Source organism: Apodemus sylvaticus, chromosome 20 (genome assembly GCF_947179515.1).
Source record: "Apodemus sylvaticus chromosome 20, mApoSyl1.1, whole genome shotgun sequence".
Taxonomy (NCBI): Eukaryota; Metazoa; Chordata; class Mammalia; order Rodentia; family Muridae; genus Apodemus; species Apodemus sylvaticus.
Genome location: NC_067491.1, coordinates 48,671,094 through 48,686,147, shown reverse-complemented (window position 1 = coordinate 48,686,147; position 15,054 = coordinate 48,671,094). Strand labels below are relative to the sequence as shown.

General features: G+C 46.4%; 1 protein-coding gene across 1 annotated transcript in view; it reads left to right on the top strand.

Moving 5' to 3' along the window:
- The window catches only part of Glt8d2 (glycosyltransferase 8 domain containing 2), a 42,523-nt gene that overhangs the window by 24,101 nt on the left and 3,368 nt on the right, over positions 1–15,054 (top strand). Inside the window, exons 4-9 of the mRNA XM_052165280.1 lie at positions 6,393–6,564; positions 8,687–8,804; positions 10,129–10,213; positions 11,071–11,183; positions 12,635–12,801; positions 14,519–14,631. Coding sequence (XP_052021240.1) covers positions 6,393–6,564; positions 8,687–8,804; positions 10,129–10,213; positions 11,071–11,183; positions 12,635–12,801; positions 14,519–14,631 — 768 coding nt within the window. The remainder of the gene's footprint in view (positions 1–6,392; positions 6,565–8,686; positions 8,805–10,128; positions 10,214–11,070; positions 11,184–12,634; positions 12,802–14,518; positions 14,632–15,054) is intronic.

Below are 15,054 nucleotides of genomic sequence, written 5' to 3'. Positions count from 1 at the left end.
AGCAACACATTTCTAATAAAGCCAAACCATGGATGACCTCCAAAACACTGCATTAATCAAAGAAGCCAGAACAAGACCACATATGGATGATTCTGCTTATAACAACTCTCTTGTGGCTGGCTCAGTGGTCAGGGGCTCCTGCCGTTCTTGCCAAGGACCTAAGTCTGGTTCTGGGCACCCATTCACACCTGCTTCTGACCCCACCCCGGGGGATCCAATATCCTCTGTGCTCTCTCTACAGGTGCACACAATTAAAAACAAAACAGATCTTCAAAAATAAAATAAATGGGTGAGGCTGGAGAGATGGCGCAGCAGTGAAGAGTACTTGGTGCTCTTGTAGAGGGTCTGGGTTTGATTCCCAGCACCCACATGACAGCTAATGACTGCAAGTCCAGTTCCAAGGAGTTCAACTCTTTCTTCCCTCCTCTTCCTCCTTCTTTTTGGTTTTTCGAGACAGGGTTTCTCTGTGTAATAGCCCTGGCTGTCCTGGACTCATTTTGTAGATCAAGATGGCCTCGAACTCACAAAGATCTACTTGTGCCACCACCGCCTGGCTCAACATTTCCTTTTGAACTCCATGGTACCAGGCACACATGTGATACATGGACACACACGGACACACGGACACACACACACACACTCATACACATAAAATAAAGAAACCTAAATTAAAATAAACAAGCAAATTTTTAGAAAAGGCAACTAGAAGGCCGGTGTGGAGGCTGGTGTGGAGGTCGGTCAGTGGCTGTGTGGAAGCGAGTGGCTGTGTGGAACAGCTAGCAAGCAGACTGACTGCAAACCGGCTCAAGGGGACTTTGTTGGAGACAGAATGTTCTATCACTGAATAGTGGCACTTTTTTACAGCTTACCTCATTTGCTAAAGCACATTATACTTCACATGTGTAATGAGCAAGTATGAAGAAGTATGCTTAAGCTTGCTGGGGGAATCATAGGAATTCATGCTCTCACAGTTCTTGCCAAGGCCAAGACAGTGGCAAGTTAGTTGGCTTCTCCTATGACCTCTGTCCTTGGCTAGAAGGTGGCACCCTAGTGGCTCCGTGTGGCTCTGTACATGTCCCTGGGATCTCTTTCCCCTTTATTATGGTATCAATCATTTGGGCTTAGGGCTTTAGCCTTAAAAAAAAAAAAAAAAAAAAAAAAAAAAAAAAAAAAACAAGAATTGCTTAAGCTGTCATATGGGTGCTAGGAATCAAACTCAGATCTTCTACTAGAGCAACAATCCCTTCTTTAAAGTTCTCATCTCCAAATACAGTCACATTTAGAGTCCCTGGGGCTCAAGACTTGAACATGGACTTGGAATAGAGCGAAAATTAGTTCGTCATCTCAAACCTTTGAGAGGTTAAAGAAAGGGAAGGAGAAGAAATAGGATGGTGTCTTAATTGTCTTAATCAGCGTTCTGTTGCTGGGAAGAGATACCATGACCACAGAAGCCTTTATACGAGTATTTAACAGGGGCTTGCTAACAGTTTCCAAAGTTTAATTGATTCTCATCATGGTGGAAAGCATAGAAAGGCATGGAGCTAGAGAAGTAGCTGAGAGTTCTACACTCAGATCCACAGGCAGCAGGAAGAGAGAAACCCTGGGATTGACTGAGGCTTTTAAACCTTAAAGCCCACCCCCAATGACGCACTTCCTCCAGCAAGGCCTCATCCCTTCTCAAGTAGATTCTTCTCAAGTAGAGCCACTCCCGGTGACTAAGCACTCAAATATATAAACCTACGGAGGCCATTCCTAGTCTAGCCACCACAGATGGGTGGGAGGAAGTCCTGGGTCTGGCTTCTGTGTGTTCCTTTAGCCCTTCCCAGTGGATGGGTCTCACAACAGCTGTTAAACAGCTGTAGGGAATGTGTTCCCGCCTCATCAATGGCTATGTGTGATAACAAAGCACCGGTGATGTGAATGGATCCAATCACATACTGTCATCCCTCCCAGTGTTCAAGTAAAAAGGAAAGGGTGACTGTATTAGTCAGGGTTCTCTAGATCACAGAGCTTATGGACTGTCTCTCTATTGAGAGAATTTAGTGTGATGACTTACAGTCTGTAGTCCACCTAACCCAACAACGGTCAGCTGTGGATGGCAAGTCCAAGAATCAGTAGTTGCTCAGTCCCACGAGGCTAGTTGTTTCAACTGGTCTTCAGTATAAGCTGGAGTCCTGAAGAAGCAGGTTCCCACAGACGTGCTGGCAGGTAAGTGCAAGCAGGAGAGAAGTGAGTCTTCCTTCTTCCAATGTCTTTATGTAGGCCTCCAGCAGATGTGGCCCAGGGCTGGAGAGATGGCTCAGCAGTTAAGAGCACCGACTGCTCTTTCAGAGGTCCTGAGTTCAAATCCCAACAACCACATGGTGGCTCACTACCATCTGTAATGAAATCTGATTCCCTCTTCTGGTGTGTTTGAAGACAGCTACTGTATGCTTCCATATAATAAATAAATCTTTTTTTAAAACAAAAAGGTGTGGCCCAGATTAAAGGTGGATCTGGAACTTGCTTTGTCCCAAACTGACCTTGAACTCTGAGACCGCCTGGATTCAGTCTCCTTCCTGGAATTAAAGGCATGCACTACCTTGCCCGGGCCTAAGCTTTTCATGGCCACTATGCCTCAAGATCTACCTTCCTGCCAAGACCCAGGTCAAAAACTTGAGTCTTCCAGCCCCAAGGTCCGGATCACAGGTGTTCCCTCCAATTCTGCATTGTAGTTGATTCCAGACAGAGTCAAGGTGACAGCCAGGAGTAGCCATTACAATAACGTCAAAGAACTATTAAAAAGAATACAGTGTCGACCAGGAGAGATTCTGATGTGTGCTAAGTAGGAGAAACAAGTTACTGAAAAGTACAATTGAACTTTGGTTTTCAAATCCTATATTACCTGGGGACTAGAGAGAAGGCTCAGCGGGTCAGAGTGGTGCTCTGTGCCTTAGTTACCATTGTTGTAAAGAGACACCATGACCCGAGCGCCTTTTAAGAAGAATCGTTTAATTGAGCATTTGTTTACCGTTTCCGAGGGTTAGTCCATGATCACCATGGTGGGATCATGCGGCAGGCAGCCTGGCATTGGAGCTGGAGCTGAGTATTTACATTTTATTCACCCAATGGAGGCAGAGGGAGACTATGCCCGGAGGAGCCGTGGTGCACATGGGCTTTTGAATCCTCAAAACCTAGCCCCAGTGCCACACGCCTCTTCCAACAAGGCTACACCATCTAATCCTTCCTCAACAGTCTGCCAACCGGAAACCAAACGCTCAAACATATGAATCTATGGGGCCTTCTCATTCAAGACACCATGCTCTGGAAGTGTGAGAACCCAGGCAGCCATATACAAAGCCAGGCGTGGCTATCGGTGCCAGTCACTCAAGTGTTGAGGGGGCAGAGACGGTGGTTCTCAAGAGCTCTCTGCCTAACCAGCCTAGTCAAAATGGCAAGTTCAGTGAGAGACCCTGCCCCCAAAACAGCAGCTTGGAGAGATGTAGAGGAAGACACTGCACGTCCTGCTCTGGCCTGTGCATATAAAACTCCCATGTTCACACACACACAAATCAAATATACGTGTGTCCTTTAGAATTCACACAAAAGAATGCTTAGGGGCAGGCACAGGCACACTGTGACAGAGTGACCTTTGGAGTGAGCAGGTCTGCAAAAATAGTTTAAGCTTTACCAGATCCTTTTCTGTTTTGGCTGGAAGTTTTCCAGAAATCTATATTAGCTTTTTATTACTTAAACGTTATTCATTTAGCCAGACAGAGAGGTGCGTACTTTTAATCCTAGCACTCGGGAGTCAGAGACTGACAGATTTCTGTTCCAGGCTCTACCCAGGCCTTTCCACTCCTTCCTGTCCCTACAAACATCCCGGAGGGCTCTGGGCTCTACAACCTCTCCAGGGCTCAGCTCAGTTCCTCACAGCGGATCTTCACCACACTCTTCCAGGGAGCCTGGCTCGGCGTAGTGACTCAACAAGCTCACAGTGTGATGGAGAACCAGGCACAAAAATAGGCTCTGCGGTTGCAGAAATAGGGACAGATGAATAGGGTATCCATTCCCGTGCCGGTCCTTAGGACAGAAGCAGAGACGCTGCCGGGCTCCCATGCAATAGGAAATGACAAATAACAGTCTGACTGACGGATCTGCCAGCCACGGCAGGCACCCAGGACCCTGTACGAGTTGGGAAGGTGTCGCAGACTTCCGGCCCGGTGGATGTCAGTACGCAGCTGGGATGGATATGAGAGAGTTAACCGCGAAGAGCAGAGAGTCATTCCAGACAGCAGGAACAGTGTGTGGAAAGACAGATCACTGAGCATGCGCCACCTGGTGTTGAGGAAATCACGAGTTTGGTATTGCTCAAGAGCTGCCTGCGGTGGTGATCAGTGATCACTGGTGATCTTCTGTGATCGTCAGTGATCGGCACAGCCAAGCCTGCGTGTCCGTTAGATCACCTCATGTGGCTGCACGTGCCCCTAGAGGCACAATCCGTAAACAAGTCTGGTTTTGTTTTGCTTTTTAGAGCTGCGTGCAATGATCTAACAACTTGACAAGTTGGGACACGGCGATCAGAAACTCAAGGCTGGCCTGGGCTGTATGAGGTGCTGGGCCCAAAACATTATTTTCTTTATAAAAAAAACAATTCATGGTTACTCAGTGAATTTGAAAAAAAAATTAAGAAACACAAACAAAATTAAAATAGCTTATATTTTCTTTTCTTTTTTAAAGATTTATTTTATGAGAACACTCTCTCTGTCTTCGAACATACCAGAAGAGGGCATCAGATCTCATTACAGATGGTTGTGAGCTACCAGGTGGTCGCTGGGAATTGAACTCAGGAACTCTGGGAGAGCAGTCAGTGCTCTTAACTGCTGAGCCATCTCTCCAGCCCTTATATTTTCATAAATAGACACAAAGTTGTGGCTACGTATGTGTCACATTGAGATCAAAGACCAGAAAGCATTTATTTATTTATTTATTTATTTATTTATTTATTTATTTATTTATTATTCATTCTGCGGGGTCTCACTATGCAGCCCCGATGGCCTGGAACTCATTTATACAGCCCAAGCTGACCTCAAACCCCAGAGGTCTACCTGCTTCTGCCTCCCCATGCACCAACACATCTAGCTAAGAATTTTATATTATTCCCCTTCAAGGTATATTGTGAGATTCTCTCAAGTAAGGAACTAGATCATGAAAAAAATTTTTTCTAGTAGGAGAAATGGAAGTGGATAGAAAAAAAAACAAATAAAAAGAAACTGAGAGACCATTTACAAAATACACCTAGTAACGCGTTTCAGTAAGGGCTTATTGAATTACATATCAGCTACAGCTACCTTGGACTCAGGTGAGAGAGGTTTTATAAAACTGTCTGCAAAGAGAAGTCAAACGTATTGAAACTCGGGTACCCATAGCCTGGTTACTATTCTTCACAACACAGGTTGCATTCTGGTACTGAAATATCAAGTGGTAGCGATGGCGGTTTTGTCTGTTCCGATGCTAAAGGATGGTCAGGTTATTCATTGTGAGTACTAGTCACGCCCTTGTTAGTCCTTTCTCTTGCTGTTAATATTTGGGAAACTTTTTTTTTTAAGATTTACTTATTTATTATATGTAAGTACACTATAGCTGTCTTCAGACACCCCAGAAGAGGTCATCAGATCTCTTTACAGTTGGTTGTGAGCCACCATGTGGTCGTTGGGATTTGGACTCAGGACCTTTGGAAGAGCAGTCAGTGCTCTTAACCACTGAGCCATCTCTCCAGCCCAACATTTGGGAGACTTGACTAAGGAATAAAGAGAAACAGAAACACCATAGCAGTACGGCAGACAAGTCCTGACTCAGGGAGTTAAGGGCTGCTGGGCCCGTGAGGCTCTGCACTTCCTCTTGTGTTTCCCCTGTGTGTGGGGGATGCTGTGGACTGGCACCTGAACCCGAAATAACGGATGGAGACGTTCACCCTGACTTCACATGAACATCTGACACACGGATTCAAACTTCAGATCAAAATCTAGCGCACACTTCAGTTCTGATGCCCCAGGTATCATCAGTCTAAGAAGGCTCTCTGGCTCTTAGCAATATCACATCAACATTCCGGCGGAGGGAGGAAGGCATTTAGCATTAGTGTGGCCTGCAGGTTCTGTCGATGCACACATTGCTTAAAAGAACATCCTATTTGTCCAACTTGATTGCATTTTTTGCAGCAAGGGAATCTGGGGTAAAAAATTAGTTTTAGTGATTGGCCATAGGCCAGATGAAAATTTCACACCTGTCTCCAAGGGACTGAGGAGAGACTGGATGTGAGGGAGCAGTCTTCCCCTGCACTGTGGACTAGGAGTTAGAGGCTGCTGTCCCGTGAAGCTCCTTGTGCTCTGAGTCATTGATTTCCATGTTTCCAGATGACGATTCTGAGTCCCCCGAGGATGTGGAAGAGGAGATTCCAGTGGTGATCTGTGCAGCTGCAGGGAGGATGGGCGCGGCCATGGCGGCCATCAATAGCATCTACAGCAACACGGATGCCAACATTGTGTTCTATGTGGTGGGACTGCGGAACACTCTGCCTCGAATACGGTAGTTTGTATGATTTTTGAATGTTCTAATTTCTTTTCATCTTCTTTTTGTTTTTTAGATAGCCATCTCTTCTTCTTCTCCTCTTCCTCTTCTTCTCCCTCCTCCTTTTTCTCTTCTTTCTTCTTCTTGTTCTTGTTCCTCCTCTTCTTCCTCTATTTTCTTTCTTTCTTTAAAAAATTATTTCGTGTATGTGAGTATACTATAGCTCTCTTCAGACACACCAGAAGAGAGTATTGGATCCCATTATAGATGGTTGTGAGCCACCATGTGGGTGCTGGGAATTGAACTCAGGACCTCTGGAAGAGCAGTCAGTGCTCTTAACCACTGAGCCATCTCTCCAGCACCTCCCGCCTCTATTTTCATACTGGATTATTATTATTTCTTTTTTTTTTTATTTGGTTTTTTTCGAGACAGGGTTTCTCTGTGTAGCCTTGGCTGTCCTGGAACTCACTCTGTAGACCAGGCTGGCCTCGAACTCAGAAATCTGCCTGCCTCTGCCTCCCAAGTGCTGGGATTACAGGAGTGCGCCACCAACGCCCAGCATTTCTTAAGCATCCTACTAACTGTAGTTTTGGGGAAAGGTGCTAGAGACTTAATCCATGTTTTCCACAGACCAAGCACATACTCTACCACTGAACCATGCATGACCTGTGATATTTGAACTACGAACTTACAGTAATAACATTTTATAGATCATATTATAATTTGGGGCTTGGTTTTCCTATAACATGCTATACTAATAAAAAATGAATTGGAGTTGCAGTAGGAAGAAAACAACTGGAAAAATAAAATTTTAAATGCGTTTTAGAAATGCAGGATATGAGTTTGAGGCCAGCCTGGTCTACAGAGTGAGTTCCAGGACAGCCAGAGCTACAGAGAAACCCTGTCTCAAAAAACAAAAACAAAAACAAACAAAAGAAATGCAGAACTGTTGCAAACATTTTAAAAAATGTAAGCCTACTGGGAAAATGAATGTAAAATATGAATAGACACTAAGGCCAAGGATTCTATCCACAGCTCTGTAAAAATAGCACCACTAAGAACCTATGAGAGGATGGAGAAGAAGGGTTGCAAATTAGAAACCAGGCTAGGCTGCGTGATGAGATCTTATCCCAAATAAACAAACTAGTCGAATAACCAACCAACTAACCAAACAAACCAACTAACTAACCAGCCAACCAACTAACCTGCCAGACAACTAACTAACTGACCAACTAACCAACCAGCCAGCTAACCAGCCAACTCAAAGAGAATAGATCACATAATTCTTAGCAATACAAATAGTCAACAAAGCGGGCCGTCTCTAGTTGTGGCTGGTCCCTGCTGGTGTTTAAATATATTTGAAACCTGTTCTCATTCAGGCAGAACATATAGACAGTATGAACCCACAGTTCATCTCTGGAGATCGCCACAAGCAAACACACTTCTGTGGCAGCTACCACATTCCCCCCAGCAGTGTCAAGAGCTCTGCCACAGAGCTTACCTACCCACAGCCCTTTCCTGCCAGTTTGCAATCCATTGCAAATGTTGCCATCTGTGGCTTGGGCAGCCGCCAACTTTGTTTCGAGCCGATTTCTACTAGGAATGTCACAATAAATCTGATGAAAGATAGACGTCCTGTGAGACTGAGTGCTGAAGGGGAGAGGGTGGTGGAGGAAAGAAGACAGGTGGAAGTGGGTAGGAAGGACGACTGGTGAGAGACGGGGCAGGGGAGGGGGAAGGGGAACGGGAACGGGAGACTGTTAGAGGCTGGCAAACCCGACACAGCGTCTCAGCAGTAGCATGTCGCAGTTGGTCTGGCAAGTGCAGATGCTGCTGGATGAGGAAGGACCCCATCTTGTTGCTCTGGTTTCCTGAGAGGATTTTTGGACGTGGGGCTATACTCTGTTATTACTACCTTGTTCATTTCCTTTGCAGAATGAGTTATGAGATTGGGATGGGGGAATAGTGGAAGTGAGGCCAGATGGGGAAGCTATCAGAAGGCTTTATAGCATGGAAACAATATCTACATACTGAACTGTGACTTTCTAAGGCCAGAACAGACGAGCCCCGGGAAGGATATGCAGATTAAATAGAGGGAAGATTCAAAACGAGTACTTGAGGTTTTCTGTTATCTCTTTAGAAAATGGATCGAACATTCCAAACTGAGAGAAATAAATTTCAAGATTGTGGAGTTCAACCCTGTAGTCCTCAAGGGGAAGATTAGACCAGACTCATCGAGGCCTGAGCTGCTCCAGCCTGTGAGTATACGAGTCACGCACATGGTGGGGACAGTGGGGACAGACCTGCATCCACATTCCCTGTAGAGCTCTGGTCATCTGATGCGCACGTAGGCTATTTCAGTCCCATGTGTGCTAGATCTCCACGAAGCTCTGCTTATTTTTAACTTAGCAGCCACCTGCTCCAGGAAGGTTCTAGGATGGTTTATATAAGCATAATGAAGCTACTGGAAAGAAATGAGGTGTAAAAAGGGAGACTATGAATGTGCATGTGAAGAGGTGGCAGCTGGATGTGGGCGAGGCTGGATGTGGGCGGGGCTGGATGTGGGCGGGGACTGTGAGGTCAGCAAAATCATCCCAAGTGCCTCCACTGCTTAACCACGGGTTAGTTCTGATTTTCTGGAAGCTAAGGAAAGCCAGCAGCATGATAGCTGTGTGCCTCAGGGTTAGCCACAACATATTTGAGGAGAAACCAGTCCTTTGCCTACTGCTGGGGGTCATTTTTCTTGCAAGAGTGCCCACACAGAGTCCGTCTCCTCATGAATAAACAGTTTGTGTGTGTGTGTGTGTTTGTTATATGCTTATGTGTCCACGAGCCCAAGTAAGTAATTCTCCAGCGTCCCCCTAGTTCCTCACCCTTCCTTTGAGGCCCAACTGGTCTTCCCTAGCACCGGGATTTAGGACAAGCGTGCTTCACTCATGTTTTTGTGTGGGCACTGGGGATTTGAACTCAGGTCCTCGTGTTTACCTGCTGAGCCATTTTTCCAGTCCAAGAGCAGTTTCTGATGGCAATTTTGTAGAGACTGGCCACCTGCTATATGCAGTTTATATAAATCCTTCCTTTCTAATTAGCTTCTAAAGCCTCTGTCTGTGACACAGTCCTTCCCTAATCCCAGTGGCTGATGGTAACTGGATGTCACTAATGAAAACCCTAGAAACTGTGTTTCTCTGACTGTTTTCTGGAGCAAGAAGCTAAACGCTGGTCTTGTTGCTGATGTGTGTGTGTGTGTGTCTGTGTATTAAAGCTAATTACTTGAGTTAACTAATTAATGGAAGGTAGAGAAAGTAGGAAGTCTGTACCCTAAAAGACTGACTAGGGAGTTTTGGGGGCCTGAATGGCTTCAGTGAGTCGGGGTCTGGCTGAAGGAGAGCTTCTCTGGCCAGCCTGGTCTCATCCCCAGAGCCCAGAGGATCAGGTGCTAGGAAGCCAGGTGAGGCTTCGCTTTAGCCTGTTTTATACCATTTCCCGCGTGGGGCTAGACAAGCACGGTCAAAGCTAACTGGCAAGTGCTGTGCAACCTCCAGCCGTGGGCCTTCTCCTACCACGGTCTCTCTGTCTTCACAGCTGAACTTTGTCCGGTTTTATCTCCCTCTGCTTGTCCACCAGCATGAGAAAGTCATCTATCTGGATGATGATGTCATTGTACAAGGTATGCTTGCTGACTAGCAACAGCCCTGGAAGGGCGCAGCTGCCAAACGGCACGACTCTCTTTTCAGAGTTGTTGTAAAAGTAAGCAAAATTTGAGGCTTGGCAGTGGTGGCACTTGGGAGGCAGAAGCAGGTGGATCTTTAAGTTTGAGGCCAGCCTGGTCTACAGAGCGAGTTCCAGGACATCCAGGGCTACACAGAAAAACCCTGTCTCAAAACTTGGTCTATAGAATGAGTTCCAAGACAGCCAGGGCTACACAGAGAAAACCTGCTTCAAAACAAAAAGCAAAAACCAGTTCATGTCTATTGAGACATTCAGATGGGTGTTGATCAGGTCTGTTGCTGTGTGGTCTCTGAATGCCTGTGCTATTTGCATGTGGAAGAGAACACAACACACACACAGACAACCAAGTGCCCAGTGATGCCTTACCTCTGCATGTTTTAGGAGTGCAGAGATGCTACCGAGGAATAGACTTGGCAATCAGAGAGAGGCCCTCAAAAGTCACTAGATTATCCAGGGTCATGCCAAACTCTGCTTTCAAAATATGCCCAGTTTTTCTTTCTTTGTTTTGTTTTGGTCCATGGATTTGAGACAGGGTTTCTCTGTGTAGCCCTGGCTGTCTTGGAACTCACTCTGTAGACCAGCCTTGAAGTCAGAGACTCATCTGCCTGCAGAATGCTGGGATTAAAGCCATGTGCCACCACAGCCCCAAGAACACGAACCGTTCTTGAGAGCACTGCAATGTCATGGGAAAATAGGGACCTTGTACACTTTGTTCTACTAAAGGTAGAAATTAGGTGGAGGTTCTGTTTAATCCTAAGATACTTGTCTTCTGTTTCCTGATACTTCCAAATGCAGGTGATATCCAGGAACTGTATGACACCACCTTGGCTCTGGGCCACGCAGCAGCCTTTTCAGATGACTGTGATTTGCCCTCTGCTCAAGACATCCACCGACTTGTGGGGCTACAGGTGGGCATGCCATCATAGAATCCTAACTTTATCCTTCTCTGGCCCCAACTGTCCAAATTATCCCAATCCACCCATCTAAATCCAGTGGGAACTACCAGGAGATGCAGTCAGTATGGGGGGGGGGGAGTTCCACTTTTCCCACCCACTCAGGCCAACTTCTGTAACCCTGTGGAGTCTCATTTTTCTAATCTGCAGCACGGCACAGTCACCGTCTGCTCTCTGTGTCGGTGAGATGCAATGGGATGCTGTGAAGGTTCCGGTGTATAGAGTGCTCTAAGATGGGTAGCTGTGACCTGCTCATCACCACAGGCCGGCGGGGGTCTGCTTCCCATTACACTGAGACTCACATCTTATGTAACTCCAGTTCCAAGGGACCCCACGCCCTCTTCTGGCTTCCCTGAGCACCAGGCACACACATGGTACATATATATATGTAGGCAGATACACACACACACACACACACACACACACACACACACACACACACACACACGCACGCAGGGAAAACACGCATGTAGTAAGATAAAAATGAAATTGTTCTAAACGGAGCAGCAAGTTGCACTTTGTGGGCAGGAAGGGAAGGCCGCACTAGGTCCTGAGACCAGCTGCGGTGGGAGGTATTCAGAAGCTGAGACGAACAAGCTTTATCCACAGATTTGAATGAGGAGCAGCTAAGGGTAGCCTAATGACTGTGTTTCTGTCTAAACAACAAGGCTACAGATACTATCCACCGAAGCAGGAATGGCAGGAGCCAGCTTTAAGGTGGGACTCCATACGATCTGCCTGTTGGGACTGCTTAAGCATTGAGAAGGCAACACCAACCAGGCAGATGTGGCATTGGGAAGGTCAGAGGTCAGAGCTGGCACAGATGGAATTTAGAGCCTTGAAGCAGAATGGCTGTCAGTGGGATCAGACAGGCAAGTAGCAGGTGCTGGGCCTGAGATCGGGGCGCCCAGCGTTCAGAGGCTGGAAAGGAGATAGAGGGTGGTGGGGTAGCCCAGTGGGTAAAGGTACTTGTCCTGCAAGCCTGACCTGAACCCAAGTTAAGCAACGTTCTGAGTCGTCCTCTGACTTCTACACATGCACTGCAGCATGCATACATGTATGCACATACATAGAGACCCACACAGACACACAGAGACAGACAGACAGACAGGCACATGCACACACACACAACACACACACGCATCTTTAAACATATGCTCGGCATGGTGGCACATGCCTTTTAATTCCAGCACTGGAAAGGCAGCGGCAGGTCTCTGCCAACTTGAGGCCAGCCTGGTCTACATTAGTGAATCCCAGGACAAAGTGAGACCCTGTTCACACAACAAAACCCACCAAAGGAAGGCAGAAAGCTGCCAGTGGGCAGAAGGGAGCCCAGAGGTAGTACACAACAGCTTCGAGGATGTAAACCGTTTTCTCTAAATAGAACCCACCCTGTTCTCCTGCAGAACACATACATGGGCTATCTGGACTACCGGAAGAAGACCATAAAGGACCTTGGCATCAGCCCCAGCACCTGCTCATTCAATCCTGGTGTGATTGTCGCCAACATGACCGAATGGAAACACCAGCGCATCACCAAACAGCTGGAAAAATGGATGCAAAAAAATGTGGAGTATGTACGGGGGCAGGGGTGGGACTGGGGTGGGGGTGGGGACTCCTCCGCCACCATTCCTCCCCGCTGGGAACAAACGGCAGCTCAGGAGTTAGCAAAACAAGGCATCTGAGGTCAGATGGTCACAGAATCTGTCAACCAGGAAAAGGAGCATGGGGACAGCCTTTTCCCCAGGTGACAGAAATCTGAGAAATCAAGACAAGCAATCTGTGCCCTTTCTTCTTCTTCTTCCTGACACCTTGCTTAATAACGTGGCTTGAACCTTTTCCACAGGGGAAAAAACTTCATTTATCTTAGTTGAATTTGACAGGGCCGCTTTTTTGTGATGACAGGGTCTCACTGTGTAGCCCCCTAACCTGAGGCCCTGGAACTAAGAAACCAGGCTGGCTTTTGCCTCTGATACCGACACACCTGGCCACGGGCCTGCTTTGAAGGCTAATTTCATAGAGCTAGCTTTTGAGTTCCTTTTGAGACAGGATCTCTTGCTGGCCTGCAGCTCAGCACTTAGGTCAGGCAGCTGGTCATTCTCCTGTCTTCACCTTTCTAATGCAGGGATTCCAAGCAGGGAGTTTTCACATGGGTTCTGGGGCCAGATGCAAGAACCTTACTGACTGAGTTTTCTCCCCAGCACTTGCATTAAAAGTGACTTTTAATTTAAAATTTATGAGTTTTAGTTATCAGATTCTTAAAATAGAGCAAAAAAAAAATTACTAACACAACCACTACCACATCATCATCTTTCCCATCAGTCATTATTAATTTTATATTTATAGTACTTAAAATATTAATATTAAAAAATTTAAATATCTTATATATTTTTAAATTGTTCATTATAGTTCCTCCATTTAAAAAAAAAAAAACGAATTTTAATTCTATGCGTATGGCCGGCTGCTTCCCCCAGGTATGTCTGCGCACCACATGTGTACCTATGCCTGGTACCCTTGGAGGCCAGAGAGGGTGTTGGATCTCTTAGAACCGGAGTCACAAATAGTTGAGAGCCAACATCTGGATGTCCTCTGGAAGAGCACCAGTGCACTTAACTGTTGAGCCTTCTCTGCAGCTCCTTCATCTACATATCTTAGTATCCTTGAGCTTGCATGTAATTATAAATAATATAGGATCAGAGTTAGATTGTGTGAGCCCACCATTAAAAATCCCTGAGAGTTAGTGATAGGATATTAATAAGTATTAACATTGTGAATCTAGGTGACACATGTGAGAGTGTGGCCTTAGTGACATACATTAGGAGTCAGTGGCTCTGGACCACGTGCTGTGATTCTGCATGATGTCCGTGGGAGATTAGGTGTGGTGGGCGCATGCTTACAATTCCAGCACCCAGGATGTGACTCTGGGTTGTCCTCAGCCGTACAGGGACTTCAAGACCAATCTGCTCTACATGAGACCCTGTTTCTAACAAGGAAAACTCCTGATTAAAAAATAGAAGTTGAAAAAAAAAAAAAAAAAAGGAAGGCAGAGGCAGGCAGATTTCTGAGTTCGAGGCCAGCCTGGTCTACAGAGTGAGTTCCAGGACAGCCAGGGCTATACAGAGAAACCCTGTCTCAAAGGAAAAAAAAAAAAATAGAAGTTGGGGGAAAGTGGAAAAGCCTTATATCTTTTCTCCTCTAGGACTGGCTGCCACATTAGTATCTACTTCCCGTTTGTGAGGACTCCAGACCAAATGTTGCTCTTTTTTTTTTTTTTTAATCCCATTTCTTAGAGAAAACCTGTACAGCAGCTCCCTGGGAGGAGGGGTGGCTACCTCTCCGATGCTGATCGTGTTTCACGGGAAGCACTCCACCATCAACCCACTGTGGCACATCAGGCACCTTGGTAAGTCCTTCCAGGGAGCAGGGGAAGTGAGCTTTTTACCCTGGGACCACCAAGGCCACTGTGCCAGCTCCTACAGCCCAGGGCTTCAAGCCCCAGGGGCGACCTTGGCCACCTTCCTCCTGGGCCTGCAGGCTCAGAAGCTGCAAATGTAGACTGTATGTTTAATTGCCAGAGGGGAGCATTCTAGGATTCAAGGAAAGGATTCTGACTAGGGCTGGAGAGATGGCTCCACAGTTAGGAGCACTGTCTGCTCTTTGAGAAGACCCAGGTTCAATTCCCAGTACCCACGTGGCAGCTCCCAACTGTCAGTTCCAGGAGATCTGACAGTCTCATGCACTGCATGTAAAATAACATAAAATTTTAAAGCAAAGTATTTATAGCTTACGGAGTGATGCTTAGCATCCACCTTCCAACGGACCAGTG